Source organism: Chelmon rostratus, chromosome 21 (assembly GCF_017976325.1).
Source record: "Chelmon rostratus isolate fCheRos1 chromosome 21, fCheRos1.pri, whole genome shotgun sequence".
Taxonomy (NCBI): Eukaryota; Metazoa; Chordata; class Actinopteri; order Chaetodontiformes; family Chaetodontidae; genus Chelmon; species Chelmon rostratus.
In genome coordinates, this window is record NC_055678.1 from 20,992,556 (window position 1) to 21,019,137 (window position 26,582).

The 26,582-nt window shown below is 40.8% G+C and overlaps 1 protein-coding gene across 1 annotated transcript; it reads right to left on the reverse strand.

The window, feature by feature from the left end:
* Window positions 1–4,512: 4,512 nt before the first annotated feature.
* Window positions 4,513–18,485, reverse strand: LOC121625331 (muscarinic acetylcholine receptor M1-like). The gene is made up of 6 exons (XM_041963414.1): window positions 18,352–18,485; window positions 8,048–8,169; window positions 7,522–7,691; window positions 6,312–6,607; window positions 5,174–5,880; window positions 4,513–5,033 (listed from the first exon to the last, which is right to left on the reverse strand). The coding sequence occupies exons 1-6, from the start codon at window positions 18,483–18,485 to the stop codon at window positions 4,513–4,515; spliced, it is 1,950 nt and encodes a 649-aa protein (XP_041819348.1).
* Between the last annotated feature and the right edge of the window lie 8,097 nt (window positions 18,486–26,582).

Sequence of the window (26,582 nt, forward strand, 5' to 3'; positions counted from 1 at the left end):
GTTGGTTAGAGCGTCCGATGGCTTCTTGCCTCTCCTCTCAGGTCATACCTGGGAGGGCTCCTCCTGCCTGGGGGAGCTCTTAGATGCCTGTGCCTGGGGAAGGTAGAAGCGTTTTAGCCTAATCTGTGGCCGCACGTCTGGAGGAGGAGGAGCTGCTGCTGATGGTGGGTTTTTTTTCAGCTCTGTTGTGCGATGATCTTCCTCGTTGTTTTCCGGTGACGAAGGCTGGCGTGGCAGTGATGTTGACGCTGATGCAAAGAGGGATACGGCTCCCCTTTCCTCCTCCCCTTTCTCCGTCTTACCCCCCTCCCCCTTCCTCTTCTCCATCTGCTGAAACAAGTGACGCAGGCACTGCATGCTCAGTGGAGATGAGACAGGGAGGCAGGCTAGGAGAGATGAAGAGCGACTGGGATGGGCACACAAAGCCAAGCCGGCTGGAAAAGAAGGTGGCGGGGATAGAAATGTACACCCTGCTGTACAGACTCCTGCCTACATTACCCACAGTGCTGAGTGTGGGTTAGACTTCAATAAAGGGACCTCCTCTGCAGCTCTCCGTCACTGCAGGATACTGGTTCTTTATTTTCTGTTCAACAGTTAACACAAACATTATTTTTATCTAACAAAATGCTAATTCAACAAGGGTTTTAGGTGTAAAAAGCTCATTTTTCATAGATTTTTCAAGCTATTTTATTGTAAAACACGATGTACTTTTAAGATCAATTTAGCTTAAGTAAAAAAACAGTCTCACCATAAGGTCCCCTCATTGGTGTTCTGGAGCTTTCGATCACATCACATGGTCTTCCTCAGCAGAGGGAGTTTGTCCAGTTGTTGTGGTTTGAATTCCCATATTTTTCAAAGGAAGTTATGGATTTCTTACCCAGTTTAAACTGATTTTCATCTTAATTTTTTCTTATAAAAAATGTTTTAAATGCCAAGGTTCCCTCACACCGTGGGAGTCACGCCATATTTTTTCTAGTACTTGTTAACGGTCGCCTCCTTAGTGAACAGACAGGTGAGTGTTCTGTGGCCATCATAAAATAATTATACAGTTCACAAGGAATTTTCATACCCCATGTCAAATTTTCATATCTTAAAGTGATCAAACCCAAACAAAATTCACAAAATACAACAATTAATTCACTAATCTACTTCAGCACCACGTTGAGAGTACAGTATGTTGAAATATCTGCGTGGGATGGTCAAAGCTGATTGAGGATAAACATAGGCCAAAGACCAAGTTTGGCCAACATTCAGCTGCATGTCATTGTTTGGCAAACCATAGTTCAACATGCTGCATCTTGCACGTAACATCAAACTGTAACGACAATAGACTATAAGAACCTAAACTCATGTAAAAGCTGGTTTAGTTAGAATCACGCATCTTTAATGTGGACTCATTTTGGAGTTACCTCACCATCCTTCACCAAAGAAACTGATGTAAAACCTCCACCAGGTTTCACACTCGTGGACTAGATCAATTCGTTTGATGTTAAAATTGCATTTCATTGTGTTGTCTTTACTGCTCTTTTCCTTTAGACCATTACATTGCAGTGGGTGAAATCATTTTTCTGCCAATCAAGTTTTGCACTATTGTGTAGAAAATGATGAATATTTTTTTGAGTTGTTGTATTCAAGAAATTTCTGTTTTTGTAAAAACCAAAAATATCCCTTTAGTATGGAATAATGATGGTGCACTATGGCATATATGGCAAAATCATTTGTTACTGTCATGTGTACAGTATGAATTTTAGCCATAAAATATAGTCAGTTTGACAATTAACAATTTGGCAGTTTCATCTTCAAGCCACTTGGTGGCGTTATTGTACCATTATTACAGTGACACACTGATTCAGAGTTGCAATACAACTCTGCGTAATACAGAATGTCAGAATCTTTAAGAATATTATTAGCATCATGGATGACAAGTTTAAGCATATAATTTCATTTTATTGCCCTTCAGCTATATATATATGTGAACTACAATGCGCAATGGAGGCGATGCAAAAAAGGAAATATTGTACAGAGCTGAGTCGGACATGTTCAGTACATGTTATGTGCCCTGTGGAGTTTTCTTGTATAGAAAGTAATGTTTCCATTCCATGTTACTCACCAAAACACATCTTGTGTATCCTTGAGCTCCAACAAACATGTCCAGTGCTTATTCTTCCTCATAAAACATTTGAAATCCAATATAGTTTACATCCATGCTGACAAGCCAGCAGTCTTCTTTAATACCTTTGACTGGGCATTTCAACACATCGTGGCACACTACTGCCACCTCCTGGTCAGTGGGATGTGCCTCCAGTGAGCATGAGCGAGCTAAACAAAAAGGGGACACCTTCATAGAAAAGCAGCTCCTCTGTGCTACTGGGGACGTGAAGCTCCACAGGAAACCTTTAACACATTAGTGAACACACAAGTGCAAAGTATTTACTCTTGTTATTTTAAAAACTAGTATATATCATTTCACAACAGTCGGTAACTCTCTTCCATATCTTGTCAGTGTGGAAAGAGCAGAGGTGGATCAGAAAGGTTGGTGTGTCATCTGGCAAAACATGAACATGGGTCCAGTTAGAGAGTGTGTTATTTAAAAAAAGCAGTCATTACTGGATACAAAGAGGGAGACCACAGTCTGTTCACTGGTCTGTGGAAACAGAGGAAAAGCATACAGCCCTTATTTATTTAGTCCAATCACTCCCCCTGAACACAGTTACATCTTCTTTAGAATTGCTTTGTTAATGTTTAGTCATCACGATGTGCAATACACTACACCATGTCCCTTTTATAGACCACATACTAAGTCTAACAGTGTTTTGACAATACATGTAACTTTGGTAATACGTTGACACAGGAAAATAACAAAATGCATTCATAAAAAGGTCACCATGCAGACTTAATCAGAGCGCTGAATGAATAACACAACCCAGAATGAAAATGAACTTGGATATTGATGTACTATCTTTTACTTCCTGCTTCTAAGGTTTCAAAGTGAAATTGGCAACAGTGTTCCAAGCTTTGAAAGTTAACTGACACACGCTGGCACATATCATTTCATGTTAAGTACATTATTTCTAGTATTCCAACCAACAGAACAGGGCACTGTCAGTTAGCACAGTATTAACCCCTTGACGCCTGAATTTATTTAGAATTATATTAAAAAATGAATTCTTTGTGTTGCTTTCAAATTGATCCTAAATTAAGAGGAGTTTGTTCATTTTTCTGCAGCACATACAATAGATATAAGTATAGGTATGATGCAAATTAGCGACAACAGGCGTTAATGCTTGCATTTAAGTATAAACGCCTGTTGTCACTAATTTGCATAAAATACTTTTTTTCAAAATTCATAAATGTGCATCATAAAAGCCACAAAACTGGCTTACAACCATTACATTGTAACAACAACACAACAAATGTAGTTTTCACTTTGACCGGTCCGATGAGAAACCAGGGCTTGCAGAAGGTTCCTAGGTGTGTGTTGAATATGCACAAACCGGCATTAGAGGAATACATGCACAATTCTGCTGGGATGTGGATTAAAGCGGTTTGAATTCACGACAATCTGCGTGAAGGGGTTAATTGGGGTTAGATAATGTTTTAAAATTCGCCCATTCTCTTCCCTTCCATTGACACCTCACAATGTGTTTTGGCATGTTTTGTCCATAGGCCCTCCTAACGTGCATGGCATACCTGATGTGATGCTATTACATTATTTCCAAATGTGCACTGGGCACTCATGTTATTGCACTAATCTCTATTTTCACAGTGACAGTGTCACACGGTGTTGTGTTTTTCAGTTGACAATACATTACTGTGAACACCTGTGAGCAAACACCTCTCAAAAAAAACACACAATACAATTAAACAGAAACACAAACTACAGCCTTCACGATGAAATGACAGTAAAGACAAATGGACACCTCTCTAAAACAGTTTCAACGAATGAGCCAGGTGTACCAAGTGAACTGGCACCTGTACAGCATGGCTGCTCATCAAGGCTGTGTTTATCACACAAAATGTTGAAACAAAGAAACATAATGAAAATGTTACTGTTTGTCAAGGATTTGGGGCACAAATACGTAGAGGCCACAGATTCATTCAAATCTAAAGGTTTTATCTTCTTAGAGCATTTTATATTGGTTAAAAAAGCCAAATTTTCTAATTAGATTGTGAGATTTTCTTTTGCAATTTCCATTTGAGCTGAGGGCAACACCTGCAGTGAGCTCACGGATAAATCTGAATGGTTTATCAACTGCAAGCAGAAGTCTGCCCACTAGATTTTGGTGATTGTTGTGCACATTGTGGCCTGAAAGCAAAGTTCACAGGCCACCAAAAACCTTGTAATTCATCCTCTGGGGTCATTTGGCCCCTCTGCTTGCTTGGCAAAACGTTCTGAAAGACTAAATTTAGCTTTGGCTAGCAAAATCAGTTCAGTCCCTGAAATCTGAAGTTTGTGTGCTGCATTCAGGAAAATGTACCTTTAAAGACAGATCCACCTCATAACTTGTCACTCTACATTGGGTCTTTTTTCTTGAAAGCCACAGCCTTCCTCTGATTGAAATGAGGCTTGTTCTTCCTTTGATTCCACTGGCACATCAAAATGTCCCTGAAAGTTGTCCGGAAGGTCTTGTTACACAGGGCGTAGCACATGGGGTTGACCGTGCTGTTAACGTAGCACAACCAGTAGCCCAGAGCCCAAAGAGTTTCTGGAATACAGTCCTGACAGAAAGTGTTGACCAGCACCATGATGTTGTACGGCAACCACGTCGTGATGAAGGCAAACAGGATGGCGCTGAGTGTCCGTGCTGCTTTCTTCTCGTTTGCCTTTTTTTCATTCTTGCGCTTGTTGATCTCTGTCTTGGCTTTTGAGGCAAAGCGTTTGGCCATTGCTGCATCTTTCATGGTGATGGCTGCAGGCGATTGGTCAGCAGGTGATGAGGTGACAGCATTTGATTGTGACCCTTTTGGACTTTTGTTGGATGATGATTGATGTTTATCCTTGTTTTTCTTCCCCTTTCTACATTTCTTGTCATCTAGATAGATAGATAGATAGATAGATAGATAGATAGATAGATAGATAGATAGATAGATAGATAGATTAGACATTATGTATGTTTGTATAATTTTTATGTAAAACATGCAAACAAGGCCACTTAGCAGAGTTGCATCCAACCTGTTGGAGACCTTGATGGGCCTGCACCATCAGCCTCCTCCTCTGAACCTGACTGCTCCCCATAAGTGCCACCTTCATTGTTGTTAAAGCTGTCACAGCTGCTCTGCTCTGCCTCGCCCACAGTCGTTGTTGTGGTGTTGACGGACTTCTTGGACGCATGGAAACCCGGCAACAGTGATGAAAACCGGAGGCAGAACGCGCCACACCTCCCTCTGCTTCCCGTCCCTCCTGAGATGCTGACATTGTCCTTGTTGTTCTTCTCTGAGGCCGCCTGATTTAGCTCACAGCTGCTGCAGCTTTGAGAGCTCATTTGGCGCAGCATAGCTGATGAATCCTTCTGGCTGTTAGTTGCACCTTCTCCACCAGCTCTTCCACTACCACCCCCCGCCCCAGATCCCTTGAGACCCTGCACGTCTTTAGCACGCTTCTCTGTTTCCTGATAGATCTTCCAAAACAGGAATGCCATAATAGTTACTGGCAAGTAGAACGCAGCAATGGCAGTGCAGAAGGTAATGATGGGCTCTGACAGGAACTGGATGTAGCACTCATTAGGCTGTACTGTTCGCTCACCCACAATGTACTGCCAGAACAAGATGGCAGGGGCCCAGAGAATGAAAGAGATGGACCAGGCTAATCCAATCATGGTCATGGCCCGCTTGGTTGTGCGCTTGGCCCGGTAGGTCAAAGGTCTGGTCACAGAGAAATACCTAAGAGGCACAGAAAGGAAACAGGCAAGACACAGAGAGAGTAACTGTAACTGTAACTACATTACTGTCTCCAACATCGTCTTTCTCGATGGTACCGCTGTCAACAGGCATTTTATTTTAGGTTCTACAGAAGGGACTCTACACATGCCCTTTTTCCTATGGCGCTCAACGTCATACCAGGTGGAAATCTATGCTTTGTGTGGTTTGAATACTGTGAGCAGCTCAATGTTTGAACACTGTGCATGTATCAGAAAATGTACCACCACTCATCAGAATAAACCCTTCTTACAAACTAACACCCCCAGTAGATATCGTCATCCTGGTGTCCTATCTTATCTTATCATATAGGTTTTTCATCAACAGTAAATGAGGCTGCATCAAAGAATTTTTAGTGAAGTATATCAACAAAAAAATATATCATGTTCTGCTACCTGTCAAAGCTGATGACGAGCAGGTTCATGACTGAGGCGTTACTGGCCACGTAGTCTATCGCAAGCCACAGGTCACAGACCACTGGCCCCAGAGCCCACTGGTCCATGATGATGTAGGTGGTGTACAGGTTCATCGACAGCGTACCAATGGTCAGGTCAGCAAATGCTAGGCTAAGCAGGTAGTAGTTGTTCACTGTCTTCAGTGCCTTATTGATCTTAAATGACACCAACACCAGGATGTTGCCAACAACAGTGACAAGAGAAAGTGATCCAGTGAGGAAGACAATGATGATGACCTGGAGATGAGAAGAAAGAACAGAGAGACTGGTGAAGTGCTTTACAATGTGAAAGATAATCTTACTGATCTTTGTTATAACAACTCAAAATCTTAAAGGGTAATCCTGTCTTATTGTTTGTGTTCTGTGAATCTAGACGTCTTCGTACCTTAGCCATTTCAAACTGAAATGATCTGAATTGCTGGATACCATCATGATAAATGTGTTATATATATTTTTAGGGATTAAGGTCAACTGACTCAGTTCAATAGTGGAACTTTAATAGTAGCCTTTAAGATTTAGATAAACATTACATTGAGTGATGTTATAACAACCTGTCAGGAAGACCTCGAGCAGCATCAAATTAAGTGCTGTTATAATGTACATTAATAATGAAAAGTTATTTCTGCCACTCACACTAAAACAGACAATTTCCATCTCTCTCTTATTAAACATAATGAATACAGATGGAGGGAAGACTAAAATTTAACCTGACTTCTAGAAGTACTTAACAGAGAAAGAATCACATCATTAATTCAGTTGGACAGCTCTCATAGCTTTCCATAGATGCAGAGTTTATCTTGGAACTCAAATGAGCCACAAATTCCCCGGAGCTTTGGAGCAGTCATGTGACGAGTGCAGCTGAATGTTTGTCTGCTGGTTAAATCCTGCGCTACTTGAAGCCGTGGAATTTACACAGCGAGGCTACAAAATAACCCTGCCAGCTCTGCTCTGCACTGCTTTCAGTCTACAGCCTACACACGTCTCATGTCTGCATATTCACAGACACATGACGTATCAGTTACTAACATTTCTACATGTGTAAATCTCTCATTAACTCAACTTGGTCAGTGGCTTATCCAGTATTACAGTGTCACCAAAGCACTGGGAAAAAAAGTCCAACTGTTGGGTTGTGATAAGATCACAGCTGTTACCTGCCAGATAGTATGTCCTCCTAACGGGTCGAAGTCCTCTGCTGGCAGCATTAACGTCCCGTTAACTGGGGAATCAGTGAAGTTCCCTCCTTGCCTTGAGACATAACTGACATTATGCTGCTTGAAGCCACCAACACTGTCGGATAATATGGCCAGCTCCTGGTAGCCACCTGAACATGTGGAGAAACAAGTAGCTTAAAATTAAATTTATTCGAGCCTTTTTAATCAATTTCAGTTATTTACCTCTTTTTGTGCTGCTGACTGTATTCTCCATTTTTTCATGTATATATTCTTACCACTAAGTATTTGTTTTACTTCTTACCCTGCATTCCTGATTTGATTTTTTATGTACTTGATTGTATCTAGAGTGTGTTTGATACTGGGGAGGGCCTTGTATGGGCTTTCTTGCTCCCCTCTACATACACTTTTATTGAATGCTTTTACAAAGACAATTTAAAATGCGCACAGAACGTCACAATCTGCACTACTTAGTTGTTATATAGATACTAAGTGCTGCAGACGGTACCTAAAATGGTGGGCTCAGCTATGATGGTGGTATCAGGCTGGTCCCTCATGCCAGGAGAACTGCTGCTGAGGAAGTGGATAGAATTAGAGCTGGAGGTCAGGTTCATGATGACAACCGGACATCTGGAAAAAAAAAAAGGGAAAATGGATTATTTCATTATATTATGTCATCAGATGCAAAAATGAAGGATTAAGGTGTTTAGATTTGGGGCAAAAAATTAACATTTAATTAATTTAAAGATGAAGTTACGATTTCAATCAGCAGAGACAGCTGTTTTCAAGACAGCATTTATTTCCTTCAGCAGACAGATTGTGTTAAACAGGAGTAAAAGGCCACAGGCCACCTTTTACATACGGTATATGCTGAACACTGATCACTGGCCGGTACAGGTTTTCATATCATGACTTGTTGTTAACACCAAGCTATAACCTTCTGTGTTCATCAAATGGATTTCTCCATTTATTTTGGTGACTGTAACACAAAAGTAATCAGTTACTCATTACTTTATACAGACAGCAATTTGGTAAAGTAACTTGTTACATTTCACGCGAGAGTTACTAATACTATGTTGTGCATTATACTTTGAAAGGAACTTGCCCAAGACTGTTTGCAAGTAGGACTCGGCCACACAGGGATTGAAACCCTGAACCTTTGTGTTCCAGGAGAGGGTGCCTCACTGCAGCAGTGGGGAGACACAGTTTTTCTCACACAGGGTATTTTTTATCTATTTAAACTCAAAAAGCATTCAGTGGTCAAATTCTGAAAAAAATCACAGATCATCCTGCTGGTTTGGGGTGTATTAGTTTGTTGTTTGATCAAACGATTGGTGAAATAGAAAATGTTTGCATACAATACGAATTACAGTAAGAAACTGAACGTCATCGCCTGATACAGTATATCTGAACACCATTCCAAAGATGTGATATCTAAGCATCAAGAGGTTGTGCGTGTCAATTTTGGTGGCATTTGAATGAGGACTAGTGGATATATAGATGTTTTTTGTCTATGAGATGATGGTTTTTTTGAATTGCCAGTGAAACCTGAAGCTTTGAGGTGACTTGCAGTTAAAACAGAGACAGACAGAGGTAGAGGGCTCCGTTCAGAGGGACTGGGAGCACCTGTGTGCGTCTGCAGTTCTTTCACCTACAACTCGAATTTTCTGCACAGTGCATGAGCGCGAGAGCTTTCATTGAAGGGGCTCATGTGTTTTTGGTGAATGGTGAAGTGAGTGTATCAATTTTCAACCAATGAACATGAGAGTCAGCTACAGTAAGGTCCTATAGAGTTAATGACGCTCATGCGCTGTGTTTTACAGCTCCTGGCAAGCCGGCAGGGCTAGCTCAACAGGCAGTTCGGGTGCAGAATATTTGAAGAAAGCCCATAATATTCCAACGTCCGCCCGCAGGCCTTCAGAGCGTTTTATGTACTTTATTTGTCTTCCTGTCTATTGACACAAACGCTACATTCATGAACAGGAGGCACAATAAACGCCAACATGTTTAAAATTAATGAAAAATAACGTCTCTCAATGATCCACAGATCGATAACACTCCACCAAAAGGTCTGGAAACACAAACAGCGGTCCACACAATCCACTGCAGTAAGGATATTTTGTCCATAACAAAATCGTACAGAAAGCTGCTTTCTCTTCTCAAAGTAGCCTCAAGTCTAGTTAAAACTTCTCTAAACCTATGCAGAAGGGTGCTATCGCGCCTCCAGTTACTCTTTGGTGTCTCGGGTTTCAAATTACACTTCACTTAGGACCAATAACAGTTGAAGTTAAACAGAGCTTTTTCAGTGTGTTCAAACCCAATGCCAGTAGCACTTACAATGATTGTGGGCATAAAAGTTCAGACTGTTACCTTTCAAAAGAGACCAAAGCCATGCATGCACTCCAAAAAGTTGTCGCTTAGCTTTACGTATGCCTTGGATAGGCGTTTCAGGCTCATTTTTACTGGAATGGTGAGGGGGGTTAAGAACAAATTGGTACAGATTCAGACAGAAAAAAATCTCAATCTTCTGCAAATTAAATCTGCCAGGTCAAGTCTGAACATCATCAACATCAGCTTTGAAATGACAGACTGAATTCAAGCATCTGACCAGCAGTGGGAAATATCTGCATGTGGCCATATTCACTTTCCCCTCCTTTTCTTCCCGTCTCTTCCCGTGTCCTTCTCATTTTGTCCCCTGCAGGGCGTGGTTATGGTGAGGCTGAGAATGTGAATTAGTTCATTTTTTTGACTGTGAATTTATCTCACTGTTCTGATGCAATTTGTTACCACCCTGCCTTTGTCAACCAAGGGGCACCCCAGGGCTCAGTGCTTGGACACATGTTTGGGTCACACAATCCGACATCATGGACTTTGGTGCCATTGCTACACCAATGATAGGACACTGTTCTATGAAACCAAAACTTCCACCAACCTCCTTGCTCTGTCATTCAACTGTGACGTAAAAAAAATGAATGAACTCAAACATGGTTAAACTCAACACCAAAACCATTACTCTGAGAGGGTTTGTGACGACTAGTTTCTGTGAAACATACCATAGAGATAGAAAATATCAGCAATCAACAGGCGCACAGTACCACTGGCTGAAACTGTGACAGCTTTCAGGTTCTTAGGGAGTTATCAGAGGTTGTCACCCTTGTTGCTGCAGTAGAGCCACCACCACACTGGTTGGTTCAGGTGCCTGAATGGTAGGGTGGTAATGGGGGTACAGCAGGAAACCCCTGCATCCTTCCAGTGAAGCTCTCAGCTGACACCATATATCACAGAGGTGTGTGCTGATCTTGCCAGGCCAATGTCACAAGCAGTGACAAGAACTGCGGTCCAGTGCATCATTCATTCAGGTTACAAAACAATCTTGTATGAAAAGGGGATATACTGCACTTTGCTGAGAGTAATGGGACCGCTTTTAACAGCAATGTCACATGTTGCCACTGATCACAGATTATCAGCGCCTGTAAGAGGGACGTCCTTGTATCCTTGGTATGAGTGACACTATCCACGCTGGCTCCTCCTCAGTCTGTCTGAATAATGCTGCCTCCAGCTGACATGAATGTTTTCATTTGTTGTGTATTCCGTTCAGTTGCCAATGATGACAGTCTCATTGTTCATTTGTGTTCTGCTTTTTTCACAGGGACAACTGCTGACAACTATTTCCAAATAAAAAGTACAGTCACAGCAGCCTAATGAACTTGGATGGAAAATCTGCCAACCATTGTCATTCCCGGGTCCTCAAATACCAAGGCTTTGTCAAGCCCCTCAGAGTCTTGTAGAGATGCACAAGGCACCCTTTAGCACCTGTATGAGGCGAACTGGGCTGTCAACTAATTCCAATGTAAACCTGTCCATGGCAACATTGGATGGTTAGAGCAAAAGCTCCAGCCATTCACTCCAACAAAACCACAGCACTATAAGACGCTGTGAGCATCAGTCCCATTGGAGACCAACTTGTGGGAGCAACACATCAAGATACATTCTCTGTATGCTTGCACTGCTTTGGGCTATGTTGGCATATTATCCCAAAACAAAATAATCTTCACGGTTGTGTAAATAGTAGCCTATGCATTCTGTCAGAAGCCTGCTGGATTTGTTTATATGCTTCAGTATCTTTGCAGTTTCAGGTTGTCTTCCTTTAAAAGCTCTTATCAGTAAAATTAGCCTAAAACATTTATCCAAGGTGTACACAAGGTTCATTCAAAGCTGTTCCTGAACCATTTGGTGTACAGGCATGGCTTTGGGCTCTTTTGAAAGGTAACACTCACTAGCAGTCAGAATCACTGCACTGACTGAGAGATGTTTGAATACACTGAAGTAGAGGGTTTGTGAATGTTTGGCTTTCACTGGGCTTTATTAGGTGGAAAACACAATGGGACTACAGCATGAAGCCTTACCCCAGATTGAGTTCAATCAACTGATAACAATACCAATAACTGAATGTTGTGCATATGTTTTTCCAATGGCATGTCTAGGCAGTCTCCAAATAAGGTCATTTACTGTATATATCTGGATAAATATCTACTTTTATATTCAGGCAATTGATATTTAGGTCGTCTGTTTATGCAAGTCTGCTTCAGAGGTGCTGATCGGTAGAAAGTGCACACAAGTAGAAAAACTGTCTGTTTTCTCAGATTGCTGACTGCCATTGGATTTTATCTCATTATTATTATTATATTATAAGTGAGTTTTATTCTCTCTCCAGTTTTTTTTTTTTTTTTGCATGACTTTTTTTGTTTCTATGCTCATTCAATGTCTCTTTTTTATGGGAAGCAGTTGGTTTATTATTATTGTCATCATCATCGTCTATATTCATATTTTGGGGTCTATACTCATGCTTACACTATACTTCTTTGTATTGGGGCTATTTTTGATATTGATCATTTCAAACCTAGTGTAATAATCCTATTTGTGCTGGATTCCTGGATGTAACTGTAAGTTACCCACAGAAGTTTTGTTTTAGAAGCTCAATTGACTATAGGCAGCGTATAGATGTATAGATGAAATGGAAGATCCCAATTAGTCAATTGAGGTGTAAATCAAAAGGTCAGGGGTCATCTTGAGACCAACACGTTGCCTATGTGTACATGCTTACTGGAGTTATAATGGAGAGAACATGCAGGATTAGAAATAATAAAACATCTTTCCATGATTACGACAGTGTTTGGATTAAATGGTCTGGACCTTTGTCAGTGGTGACCAGAATGTTTTTCTGGCACAACACATAAGTAGTATCTTAACTGCACGTATTGAGTTCCAGATGTTCATAAAAGTGTAGCCACACAGTCGAAGGTCCTCAGCCAATAAAGTAATGGCAGCTAGTTAAGATTGTAGGGGCAGGTGTGGTTATTGTGCACATATTGGATACTAAACGTATTGTTGTTATTTTAGTTGGACATTATTATTATTATTATTATTATTATTATTATTATTATTATTATTATTATTACTTAAATGTGAAAGGAATTACTTTAGCATTTTTGATTCATTAATTATTTTGCTTAATTAATGATTTAAGAATAAATGTTATTATACAATACAAAAAATATACTCCAACGCTGTGTGTGAATATATGTGTGTAACGATTCCATGAACACACACAAACTCTTGCTCACTTTGAAGTAAATGAAGGTTTTGTAACACCGTGTGGCCTGGCGTCATGAAGATGGCTTGTTCCTGCTTATACTGGAGTATCAGTACTTGACTCCCACTGCAGTAAAACTGTCACGATGAAAATGACTCAAAACATCCATAATAATTAGTTCCCCAGAACCATCTCTGACTCCAGACTGTCCAACCAGACAACATGGTGTGAGCCTTCATGGGGCTAGAAGAAGTGAAAAAGCAGTCCAACAGAGTTAAATCCTCAGTTTCCATTGCATTGCTGATTCTGGCATAGATTAGCATAGCCTGTAAAGAATAGATGAAATTACTAATACAGGCTGTACTAATTAAAGCCAGAACCATCATATCTCCTCAGAAATGTCTTCAGTCCATGCCTTTAGCTCTGATGTATGATGTTGGAGAAGAGAAAGGTCTGATAGGTTTGAGACTTTTAGCTGAAAGGCTACATTCCTACACCAACAAAACACATTAAACAGCACGGAGCCCCAAAGTGTTCAATACTAAAAAAAAGAAAAATATGTGATCAAATATATAGAATTTCAAATTAATTAAACTGTGAAATGTTTATTGAGGACATTGTGAAATAACTAATGAAAAACTTCACTGGATACCATTCACCAGGGATTTAGAGGAGAAACAACTGGTTCATCGTCTTATGTTGGGGTCAGACCATACGATACTTTTGTCTTTGATGATGGCCACTGTGTCAGATCGAACAGAAACTCTTGCAGTGCCTTTACTGTGCTGTAACATTAAAAGCAAATGCAAGAGGAGGTGTTAACTTCAGCCCACTCGGCCATTGTCTGTACATCTACTGCGTAACACCCGGATAACGATTAGGACAGGTCCGAGTTTCACACATAGTAATTTAATTTCCATAGTTATTTTTTGTACAAGGAGCAGGCTTGGCTGTGTTGGATGCATCTAACATTCTACTCTAACGTTAGATCTGGAGCTAGTAGCTAGCTGACTACATGCTACTGGAGTAATGATCAGCATGTTCCCGCAGTTTGGACCGGGGATGATGTTCTGACAGCACAGCCAGCTGCTCGCCGGGCTGATGAAGTGCTTCGCTGTTTCTCACCAACATTTGGCTTTTTTTACTCAGTCATGGTCCTCCCTCGAGAAACGTCAAATAGGCAACTTTTCCTCTCGTTCCTTGTCCCATCTGACAGCAGCAACCTCAGCATTCCTCCTCTTCCTCCTCCTCCTCATGTATGTCCTGACTACGCTCTGGAGAGACGCGTGGGGCGTCCCAGACACTGTATGACAAGTCGTTCACACAGATGCCCGATTGTTGTTCACGACGGCCATAATGCTGGTAATTCATTGGCCATGTAAAAAAACTAGGTCCATTCCTAGTGTCTTGTTACGATACACTTACTCTATGGCGTTTTTTTTATTTTGACGAGTGCCCTGTTAGGATACACTTACTGTGGGGTTTTTAATTCAGAAAATTTAGGTCTGTCCTTAGTTTGCAATAATTAGGGGCTTTTATTTTGAAAAGCATATATCACTATGACTTTCCTGTTATGATAAGAGTACCATCTGGCTTTAGTGACGTGTGTGCATGTCTGTGTGTGTGGTTGCTGTCTGTGTTAGTAAAAATCCCCTCAAAGATAGAAAAACGTGTGTGTGCGTGTTTGTGTGTGTGTGTGTGCGTGTGTGTGCGTGTGTGTGTGTGTGTGCACGCGCACGTGTGTGTGTGTGTTGAGGAAAAGTCCCTCCTGGGCTACTTGACCAATTTGTACATACATGGAAAATAAAACAACACTTGCCTAAACCAGTCTATTTCTCAGTCATGAAAGCTGCAGGAGATGAGTTATATTGAGCAGATCTGTATGAAAAATGTGAGCAGTATAAACTTGAGAAACGCTACCATCACATAAACAAGAAAAAACATTAAAAATCATTCTGAACCACTACTTCACTTGGTTTATCACGACATTCCTATAATGTTCCTGTTAAATCAGAGGCAATGCCTTCGATTTGGGATGTCATAAATTCAGCATCTAGTGTTGAACAACCAATGTTAAATGTACATACAGTACATCACTTTTGCCATAAAAAAATCCAGACAACTTTTTTGATTTGGAAAAGTGCCTGTGGTGAACCTTTCATCGTATCTCAAGAACCGACCCCCATTACAAACCAGTTAACTCATAGCAAATATTTAGGCTTGTCTTTCGCTCTTCATCCTGTCTCTCAGTATTGGTTTCATTTAGTTACAGATGCTGATGAGACATCTATGATGACTGGGGTCTGTATATGAAGATTATGGGAGCCAGAAGTATTTCACCCATGCAATGCTTTTAATTACAGACAAAATATCAGCACAAAATTATGTCTCAACACAGGACACTGAGAAACCCATGAACTAATCATCAAATCTTACTGGTTTGCCATTACTAACATATATATATATAATAATCTACTAAAGTGCAAAAAAAAGTTATTGTGTCCCGCATGTTTTTAACTGGCTCTATCTTTGTGTTTTAACAAATAAATTTAACAAAAGTTTTTTGGCTATTTTTGTAATTTAAACAAACCTAAGCAAGCCTAAAGGGATATTTAAGATACAGATTGAGAGGGTAATAAATAAATAAATAAATCTGTCATATGGACAGAGCCCTGCAGCGCTCTATACACTATATTTATAATTCACACAACCAAATGGAGAGTTTTTCAAATGAAATGCACTCACCAGTCCCCTCGGGTTCACAGTATCCAGTATGATATCCTGCTGGGAAGCTCAGCTCTGCTGCAGCATGCTTCTCTCTGCTGCGGCTCAGACTGCCCAGTTGGTGTGTGACTGCAACCTCCAGCTCCACCTTTGACAACTGCTTTGCCACTGTCTGAGGTGGGTTTGTTACATTACAGAGGGGGGCCCTGGGGGATGTGACAAGCTGGAGTAGCCTGTGACAAAGGCGATAATTTGTTCAAAAAATACAGCTGTACAAATACGTAGGCTTACACACACACACACACACACACACACACACACAAATCAGAAATGAGCGGAAAACCTGTATTTCCTTTCGACCTCAGGCAGACGGCCTGGAGGCTGGACTGAGGGAGAGACGGAGACCTCGCACTCGGTAGACTGGGCAGGACGATGACCAGATGGTTGGGGTTATTCTGGAGGATAGTCCAGATGCTGAACAGACGGGGGACACTGGCAGCTAAGACAAACCCCTCTGGAGACCAGATAGGACGCCGGCAGGAGATCGGTTAGGAGGCCAGCGCTGAGGGTGGAATCCTTCTGAAAACTGGGCAGGCTCCAGAAGGAAGTGGAAGGGCAGGTGTTCCACCAACATCGCTGGTCATAAACCAGAGTCAAATCCCTTGAATGTACACAAATACTCAGCAAATAAAGCCAGTTCTGATTGTAATTCTGGTTCTTGTGATGCCTAAGTGAACTGACACATTGAAAAGTGCTTTTAGCATCTGCATAATGCTCTTGGTTCTTGTAGAATACAAGGCACAGTTTTTACGTGCAGTAACTGCAGTAGAAATTTCATGAATAAAGTGATTTTTAAGCAGCATCTTTCAGAGTGTTATCACAGCTTTTTACTTCCATGCGAGACTTCCATGCCTTCATAAGACAAAAAACAAAGTTACACTCAACCTTTACAAGTAGACCCATCTCTCATTCTCCTCCCAACAGTGACAAGAATTGAAAGTTGTTGTAATAGAGATTGTGTGTCCTTAAACAATACCAGCACAGAAGCTGTGTTTTCACCTCTCCTCCTTCCCCTAGATACAGTGTGGATGCCTGACCTGAGCCTGATGGCTTGGGCGGGATTTGAACAAAAATTTGGAAACGATGTTTGGGTTCAGGTTGGCTGGGCTAGGTCTAGGTGAAAATATAGGCCAGGAAAATATGCAGGGAGATCGCCTGCATATGGCTTTTTCGATGTAGTTGTCAATGCAGGTAATAAAGCCTAATAATAGTGGCTGTGTAGATCTTATATCTGTGGAGCTCTCAAGTTACCTTTAAAATGTAATATCTGACGAACTACAAGTGACTTTCACTGGAAAGCAACATGTTAGAGGATTAGAGTCTAAGGAGTAAGGGGAGTAAGGTAAGTGATGACACTACTTTTGCATTAGTGTCACCAAAATAACAGTAAAAGTATGACCAGCATTATATTTGGCTAGATATGACGCCTATAGTTGGGCTTGTAATGATAACGCTATCACTGCTATAACCTCAACACTACGCAGTCTCTATGACAAAGTTAGCTCATCTCATGAGGTTTACACAGGAGTTTTGTTGACAGGCGTTATCAGACTCATATTCGCTACTTGCACGATTCATGCAATAGGTGAGCTCTCATTTGGATCTATGCACCTGTCTGCACTGGCTCCACAGATGCTCAGCCAAGTCTCACAAGCACTACTGCAACCTGAAGCAGTTATTTACAGTTCAAGTGTTTTTTTCAACAATATGCACATAAACTTGAGGTTGATACCTAATAAAAGGGCACTGAACCACTCTGTGGCACCGAGTTTGCTGAAAGCTGGGGGCTTAGCAATGGCCCACATACATGAGGGGTGAGGGATGAGGGGATGAGGGGTGAATGGGAGGCAGGATGAGGGTCGAGGGATGAAGGCATTAGGGATGAAGGGAGGGAGGGATGAGGGTCGAGGGATGACGAAGTAGGGGAAGAAGGGTGAGGGATGAGAAGATAAAGGGGGACATGGATGAATGGATGGAGTATTACTCCCTCTCTGAACTTCTGCTTTTCACTCCTTTCTCACTCGCCCCATCATCTCTCCTCCTGTTGTCTGCTTCCTCTCCTTTCCGTCTTGGCCTGTGGTGGTATTAATACAGGCAAGACACTGAAGGAGCCTTCACAGCTGCAGCTGCTGACTGGAGTCACCAGGGCCTCTTGGATTGATGAATCTTTTAGCCACCAGCAGTAATTTTAGCATCAAGTTAATCCTATAATGGGTAGCTAGGCTTTTGAGGGCTTCTTCAGTGAAAAGGGTCACTGTGGTTGGGTTGTAGGTTTAAATACCTGACATAAGCTCTTCCCCCATACCTGAAAAGCACTGGGTGAGCTACCATCCATCGAGGCATGTTTAAAAAAGATGACGTCTGAAACCATCTGAGGTGATGGGATTGGAGGTTGACCCACAGGCTGATTCCACCATGAAACTTTTTGTTACTACCTGCGACCAACAGGGAGCTGGATGTGATTTGCCTCACGTAAGGCCATGGTCCTCCTCATGGTCCTCCTCTTGTGGTCCTCAGCACCAAAGTCTGTGTGGAAATCTGTCAAGTTTGAGGGACCGCTGTCTTGCATGGTACTACTACTTTTCCCTCGTCTAAACTTTCCCCCCTGCATCTACCAGTGCAGCCCTGCAGCCATGCTGAAAACCAGCATGTTTGCAGAGTTTGCAGGAAGAAACCAAAGAGGCAGGTGGTATTAAGAGGGGCAGGATATTTGTTAAGAAATGGGTCAAATTCTTTGAGGTTCATACATTCAGTAAAGTTGCCTTGATTGTGGCTAGACTCCTGCTCATCATGGCCCCAGAGTAGGATGCCTTGGTTTTCTATAAAGGTGGCTGCTGCCACAATGCGGTGAAGGCATCGGTGCCTCTCTAATATCTCTGCGCTGCCATTTGTTGACTGAGTGTGCTTTTCCAGCCCTGACAGCATGTCATTGTGGACACGTGAAGGGCACTTTTCTCATGCTCTCAAAAGGTTTCCAAAACAATTCTGTCATCTAAACAGGTGGCATGAAAAGCAGAAACTGGAGGTTTCTGGCTGAAGAGGAGAGCTGCCAGATAAACTGCTGAAACCAACTGTTCTTTCTCCAAACTGGCTGAGGGGGTTCTGTGGAAGATAGACCTCCTTTAGCCACTTTCAGGAGTCACTAGATCACCAGCTGCAGTTAACCCACAAGCTGTCCTTTGCTGTGATGCCTGTGCTCCCTCTTCCCTAGACCCTCAAACACCATAGATACACATTGGTTGCTGCTGTTCACTGAAGCGAGGCGCTAATGTGATCATCATATTGGTTCGGGAAAGCAGAGCCTCCTAATTCATCTAATACGGCAGGTCAATCCAAAATTACAATAAACATAACGTTGAAAATGTGGGTTTTCACACCAAAGCACTTTAAATTATGTGGCAATATTTACATTTTGAGGCAAACTTCTGTACAAAGCATTTTCTACCATTTGATCATGTCAGAACACTTGGATATACAAACATATATGATGTATATATCTGTGCTCAAACACAGTTGAATCAGCTAATGTTAGCCAGCTAGCCAGCATCAATGTCATGCAGTGCTGCATCAGGCTAGTCACCAATTCACTGCTACTAAACTCACAGCTGCAGCCCTGGATTCACAAAAATGAAACGGCATCTTCTGTCTGCAGTTCACTGGCTGCTGATGAACCACATTCTGTGGATGGCAGCTGAGCTTAACTCCTCTTGAAATACTTCATTTTGTGCATGCTCCCTGCCTCATTTTGAAAGGAGGCCAGCAACATGAGGGTATAAACTGATGCCGGACGCTTCATTGCATGGCGGGTGTGAGTGGAATTAAGTTCTTTACAAATTCATCCACAGCCTCACAAGCTGAACTCAGGGATTCAACTCAAATTGTGAAGACATCAACTTTTCACAGCAGCGATTTCATTAACAGTGTCATTATATAAGCACCATAACACTCTATCATCATCATCACCTTCTTGAGCTGCTTGGCCATGGTCAGTGACTCATTTATGAGTTATGAGGACCTTGGTGCTGCCTGTCCTGCAGGCACGGCTGCAGATTCTGCAGCTGCGGTCTAAGTTGCTGTAAATCTCACCCTTCTCATTAAAGTTCAGTTTGTTGGACTTGTTACAGTTAAGTTTGTTTGGTCCTTTTGGAGGCTGCAGTTCATGTTGCTGTTGAATTGTATTGTGTTATACTAAGAGAGAATATTTTATCCCATAGTTTCTATCAGTATGAGTAGAGGAGGGTGGCATTCAGGCCAACAGTAGCCTTGTAAAACGCAGCCTCCTCATTCATTTGAGGCCAGTCCAGGCTCTCAGTGGGGGTGCAAAAATAGGGGGCAGAGCAGCAATGCAACTTGACACCATCCAGCAAGGTGCTGCTTCAGCCATTCACATACATGTGCCATTTACCTTGCCATGATGAAAGCTAAAATAGAGTTAAATCCTCTGTCTTAGTGTTACAAACCACTGTGCAACGTTTTACCATCTGACAGAACTTCAAATTAATTGATCTGTTACTCAAACTGGAATCCCCCCAACACAGCCCCCTGCGCTGTTTTAACAGACGGCTGATGTGGTAAAGGTGGTTCTGTAAAGGTTGAAGAGTAATTGGATGGTTTAGGAGGAAAGGGGGCCAGTCCTGTGTGCTTCTGTCTCTTTCTGTCTTTCACACGGTTCCTTTGTTACATTCGGACATCGACTGGTAAAATATACTGAATTCTTCAGGAGCTCTCCTGACCAAACAAGGACATACAATTAGTCACTCCTACACACTGTGTTGAAATAAGGAAGTGGCCGGACTCTCGTGACCCCAAAACACACACACACACACACACACACACACACTCATACCAGTAAGGAAGTAAGTTATGTATCAGTTTTTGTACTCTAAGCTCTGAGAATAGTATGAAGAATGAAGTGAAGTGCTCTGATAAACTCTCAGATATACAACACTGCTGACAGTACAAACAGTACTCACTACATGAGATGAATTATAAAGCTGATTAACTTGAGTTGGGTCACACTATACACTCGATAAAAAGCAGATACTTTGTTGAGTCGCATGGGTTCACAACAGTCACTAATCTTTGCGTTTATATGAGCATTAAAAGAACACACAAAATGAAGTAGTGTCAAAGCCATAATGCAAACTTTGTCTGTTTGTCTGCTTCTTACCTGACTTCTTTGACCTCTTTCTTTTTTATATATAATTCAAGTTTTTATTTCTTTCATCTTTGGTGTTTGATGAAACAGTATTTAACATGAGACAGTTTATGCACATATCATGTGACAACATTGACATAGAAGGACAGTGGTCTCATCAGGTGTTGTGATGAAAGACCAGAACAAGTCCCAGACTGGTGCCTTGGTCCTGTTTTTGTTGTCTTGAGCATGACTTCATATGAGGCCGTTTTGGCCATCATGTTCATCCTTTCTTTCCGATCAGGGGGTTTGTTTGTTTTGTCCTGGCCGCTGACGAGTCCCTGTCATGATTACAGAGAAGTCTGCACTTGATACACTGTGTATTTGGCTTTTGTCCCCTAAAAGACATAATCGGGGAGATAGTGGCATGCTTCTCCCTAACCAGTTACTCAGATTGTCCAGGACTGGTTTCCAAAAAGGTTGAATGACAGGGCACTCCCAGAGACAGTGTAGCAAAGTACCAGTTTCCCTTTGACATTTCCAACACAGATGACTGTTTGTCATACCTGCTCTGTGGAGTCCAGTAATACCTGTGTGTTATTTTATATTGTGTGAATTTCCCCCTTGCTTACCTAATGTACTTCCCATTGTTGGATATAATACTCATCCACTCCTCTTCCTTCATTAGATACCCTAAGTCTCTCTCCCATATTGTTTTCAGGCTCTGACAGCTATCGCTGAGCAGTTCATTTGTTGTTCTATAAAATAGTAGAGGCTCAGTGGTGTTCCACAGGTAACATGAAATAGTCCACGATGTGGTTTCCATCCTCATACTGAGCCCTGGTTGTAATACAGTCTCTGCTCTGTAAATACCTCCAAAAATGTTCTTTTCCCTGAAGATTTAACTTTTTTTTAGGTCAGAGAATGACATAAACACACCTCCCTCATATAGATCAGCAATATGACATATCCCATTAATGTGCCATGTCTTCCAGTATATTGATGTTTTTCCAATCTTAATCATGGGGTTATGCCATAGAGAAGAATACGACTGTAATGTAATAATTTGTGCATTTTATGTATTCTGAGCCAGATCTCTTTGGAGGGAGACATAATGGGATTACTCATATTATGAGATGACTGAGATAATAAATAAATAGGAGTGAAAGGGGATGACAATTTATTTTCAGTAGTAGCCCAATCTAATCAAGTCTTAAATTAAGTGTTTGGCTAATTTGGCCATTTCAAAGGAAACATAATATAATCTCGGGTCTAGCAGTCCCAGGCCTCCTCTGTCTCACGGGAAACACATTTTGCTAAGTTTAATTCTAGGTCTTTTCCCTTCCCATAGAAAATCTTTAATTATTATATCATACTGTTTAAAGATCTGAGGAGATACCGCTACTGGTAACATCATAAGCACATAATTAAGTTGTGGTGAAACCACCATCTTTATCACATTGACCTTCCCCCATAATGTAATCCCAGTTTCCCCCATTTATCCAAGTTGGTTGTAATTTTCTGCAGTAGTGGTTCTAAATTCAAGGAGGGCATGTCTTCAACTTTATTACTTAGTTTAATTCCCAGGTAATTCATCCCTTTGGGTATCCATTCAAAGCCTAAGTTTGTCCCTAGGTTGGAGTTACATAATCCAGATATAGGCATGGCTTCCGACTTGGTCCAGTTAATTTTATATCCTGACAATTTAGAGTATGATTGTATTGTATTCATCAGGTGTGGTACTGAGCTAGATGGATCTTTTATCAGCATCAAAATATTGTAACAATAGTTTATGCTCCTTCCCTCCTCCTTCCACCCCTCTGATATCTGCATTAGTTCTGATGGCGATAGCCAGCGGCTCTAGTATGATATTAAACAGTAGCAGCGACAGAGCGCAGCCGTGGCGCGTGGCTCTGGTGAGGTTAAAAGGAGGTGAGATCATGCCATTTGTTCTTTGACCTCTTTCTAAACTTGTTGAGCAGTGAAGATCTCTTTCAAACAGATCCTATTCAACACTTTTGATTTCTGATGTGGTTGGACAACACATCATATAAACCAGTTATTTTCTAATATAACCCTGCCCACATGGGAAAGGTGTGTGTGTGTGTGTGTGTGTGTGTGTGCTGTGTAAATAAAAACAGAATGCAGTTGTTTGCTTTTTACAGCATTTTACAAAACATTCCTGAGCTCTTGTAGTAATCTCCTTTATTCATGTGTTCACAAAGTGGTGAACCTCGCTCCATCCTGGCTTGTGAACCACTGAGCCTTTTTCAGGATGCTCCTTTCATACCCAATCATGATGCTATCACCTGTTACCAACCAACCTGTTTCTATCAGCTTACGGCACAGATCTGCCCACTTATGGATATAAAGACTAATAATAGAGATATTGTAGTGATATTCATTAGCATTTAACCACAGTTTACACAGCTACAGCAAGTCCATTCTGCAGCTAACAAGGCCTTCAATAAAAGAGGCTGAATATTGTTTGATTATACATAAGTTGATCAAAATAAGTAAAAGGAAAATGTAAATTGCTAAACTGCAGTGTTTGTGTTGCAAATGTTTTTAAATCCAAAAAGTTATCCAGATTTTCATGGCGGAGAGTGAGTGAGTTCAAATAATGAGCCCTGCATTTAATGTGATCCAAAACAGCAGCCCTGCAAAAACTCCTAGCTTTTTAAAGCTTTTATTTGTTGAGACATTGTCAGAGATTAATTGATCAAACTCGTATGTGTACGTCCAGCCAGTGTGTTCGAGCACAAAACAGGAATGAATTAAGAACGTTCTCCTCTTCACAAGTTAATAAATAAAAAGTTTTATTTTCAAAATCATGCAAATCCATTCATCACTCATAGACTCAGTCCCTCTTTACACATTTACCTCTCAGAAGTAGCAACAGCCAACTCAAAAGTCTACATGATGGAATACTGCTGGACAAACTAAACATGCCCCTCTGTGGTAAATATGGAAAATATTTATTTATTTTTGCATGAGTCAAATACCACATAGTGATGGCATTATTCAGTCTGATGTGGTATTTAAATAATAAAAAAAAACCCCATAAAAATAGGTATGACATCAGCATGGTATAATGAGACACAACACCCACACAGTTTCCTCCAACTGTAGCATCCACTGTGTGATCAAACTTCTACATCAGTGGTAAATGTAAACTGCTCATGCATCCTCACTCAACATTAAAGGTGCAATCGGGAAAGATGGCTCTTTAGCAGCAGACATCATGTCACATGCACACTGACTCAGCTGAGAACTGACAGATAAACTTTCATCGCCATGCCATCGAATGTCCTCCCTTTTTCTCACAGTGGGAGCACTGCTCCCACTGTGAGAAATGTGTGTTATTGGCTACGTGAGCTGACATTTGTCACACAGCCAATCAAACATTGGTAACTAGCTTATATGACTAACTGCATCATACTGTAGCTTATTACGGAAACCCAAAATGTTCACTATTTAATGAGTGAGAAAGTCTGAAATGACAAAATACATAACATTGAAACTGTGAAATAATTCAAAACATCTTTAAACATATTTTTTTATCGTGGATATTCCATTATTAATTGTATCCGATTTTAAAATGTTCTTACCAATAATTCATTCATGATTCTAGTTTTCATCACAAAGACATGCTCAGTCAGAACACATGAGGCAGAGCCAGTTATGTGATTGGCTGTTGCTTTGGTCAGAATGAGTGGACAGCCAATCACAAAACTGGTTCTTCCCCAGGATTCAATAAATAACACTTCATCATAATGAGCTGATTTTTGAAAATGTATTGGATTATTTCACAATTTAATGGTTATATTATACATCTTATTTGTAGTTATTAATATGAATATTGTATAATGGCTTACTTGTTTAATATTAGGTATAATAATATATAACACTCAGGGTATTCATAGGCTGCTGAGTTAAGAAGCATCATCCTAATTCATCACTACTCATGTATTTCTGAGTTTGAAGCTCTGTTCACCTCTCACATGCTTCACTAATGGTCACTTTGGTTTTACAGAAACCAAACCAAGTGCTGAGCTATGCCTGTTTAGAAAGCTGATAGAGTGACTGGCAATGTTCAGCCAAACCTGCATGGATGGATGTAATGTTGGTTTTGTGCAAAGAGCCTCTCTCTATATAAATATATATATATACATATATATATATATATATATACATATATATATATATAGCACCTTTAAGATTAAGTGATAAACTAATTTAACCTCAGTTCAACTTCCTTAGCATTATTAAGGTAAATTAATAAAATAAATAGATAAATCAATAAATAATTGTATTTTAATCTAGACAGAGTTGAGCAAGCTTTATTTGTTTTGCCTTTGTTTGCAATTTACAATGGTCAGTCACTTCCCATACACTCCCTGAAGGGCTATTGCTTGAGCTTAAAACCAATTGATACCTAAACAAACCTTTGACTCATATTATATTAAACAGAGATGGTTAAATGAGAGAAAAGCAGGAGCCACTTTCTTCTTTTTCCCAAAGGGATGCGGCAGATGACTTGAAGAGTTACAATGAAGCCCACAACACTTAAATACAATATTACAGAAATCTTAATTCATCTTAAATAATCCTATTAAACAATTAATGGGTGACATAGATTCTGTGGTTTTTGTTATATTTGTTCATTAAACCCGCATAATAAACATGCAATTGCATTTTTTTTTATCTGAGTAGAATTTTTTGGAGAATGTCTATACAAAAAGATGAACTGTTAGCTGTATTGCATAAGATCATCAAGGGAATAAAATAAAAAATAAAAAGGCCTCGGTTAAACAATCTGTGTTTGAAAATGTTTCCAGGACATGTTTGTTGAACATTTGCCAGCTCTGCACATTCATTCAATCAACACACACTTCCTATCAGAACAGAATGAGTCAGTGGGAAAACGAAAAAGGAAGATAAACGATAAACTGCAATAATAATTATAATTTAAATAGATGCTTTGTTTCTGATACGCTTATTCATCCTACAAGGTCCAAAGTCCGGAAGTCATGAAATGTGTCTGTGGAAGGTTTGCACTTCACTTTGCTGTCACTTTTTCTGCTTTGCAGTGAGGGGTGTAACAATTAAAATACAAAGTAGAAGAAACTGAGCACACAATCCAACATATTGACATGGATCATGGAGTTCTGTCTCGATGTTGACTCAAATATTGCCCGAGACAGAATGTATACAGGATGTGTGTCTGCAGCAGAGTGAACTAAAACAAAGTCGGTGGTATGGCATCATCATAAACGATGAATGCTGTTAAGCATCATGGTAACAGTTTATGCTGTTGGAACAGCCATCACACACACACACACACACACACACACACACACACACACACACACACACACACACACACACACACACACACACACACACACACACACACACACACACACACACACAGCTTGTTCTGCAGTAGACTAAACAAGTACAGCCACACACACTGTAGGTCCACCAAGCTGAAACTAAGGCAGTCCATCAAACGACTGCAATGAA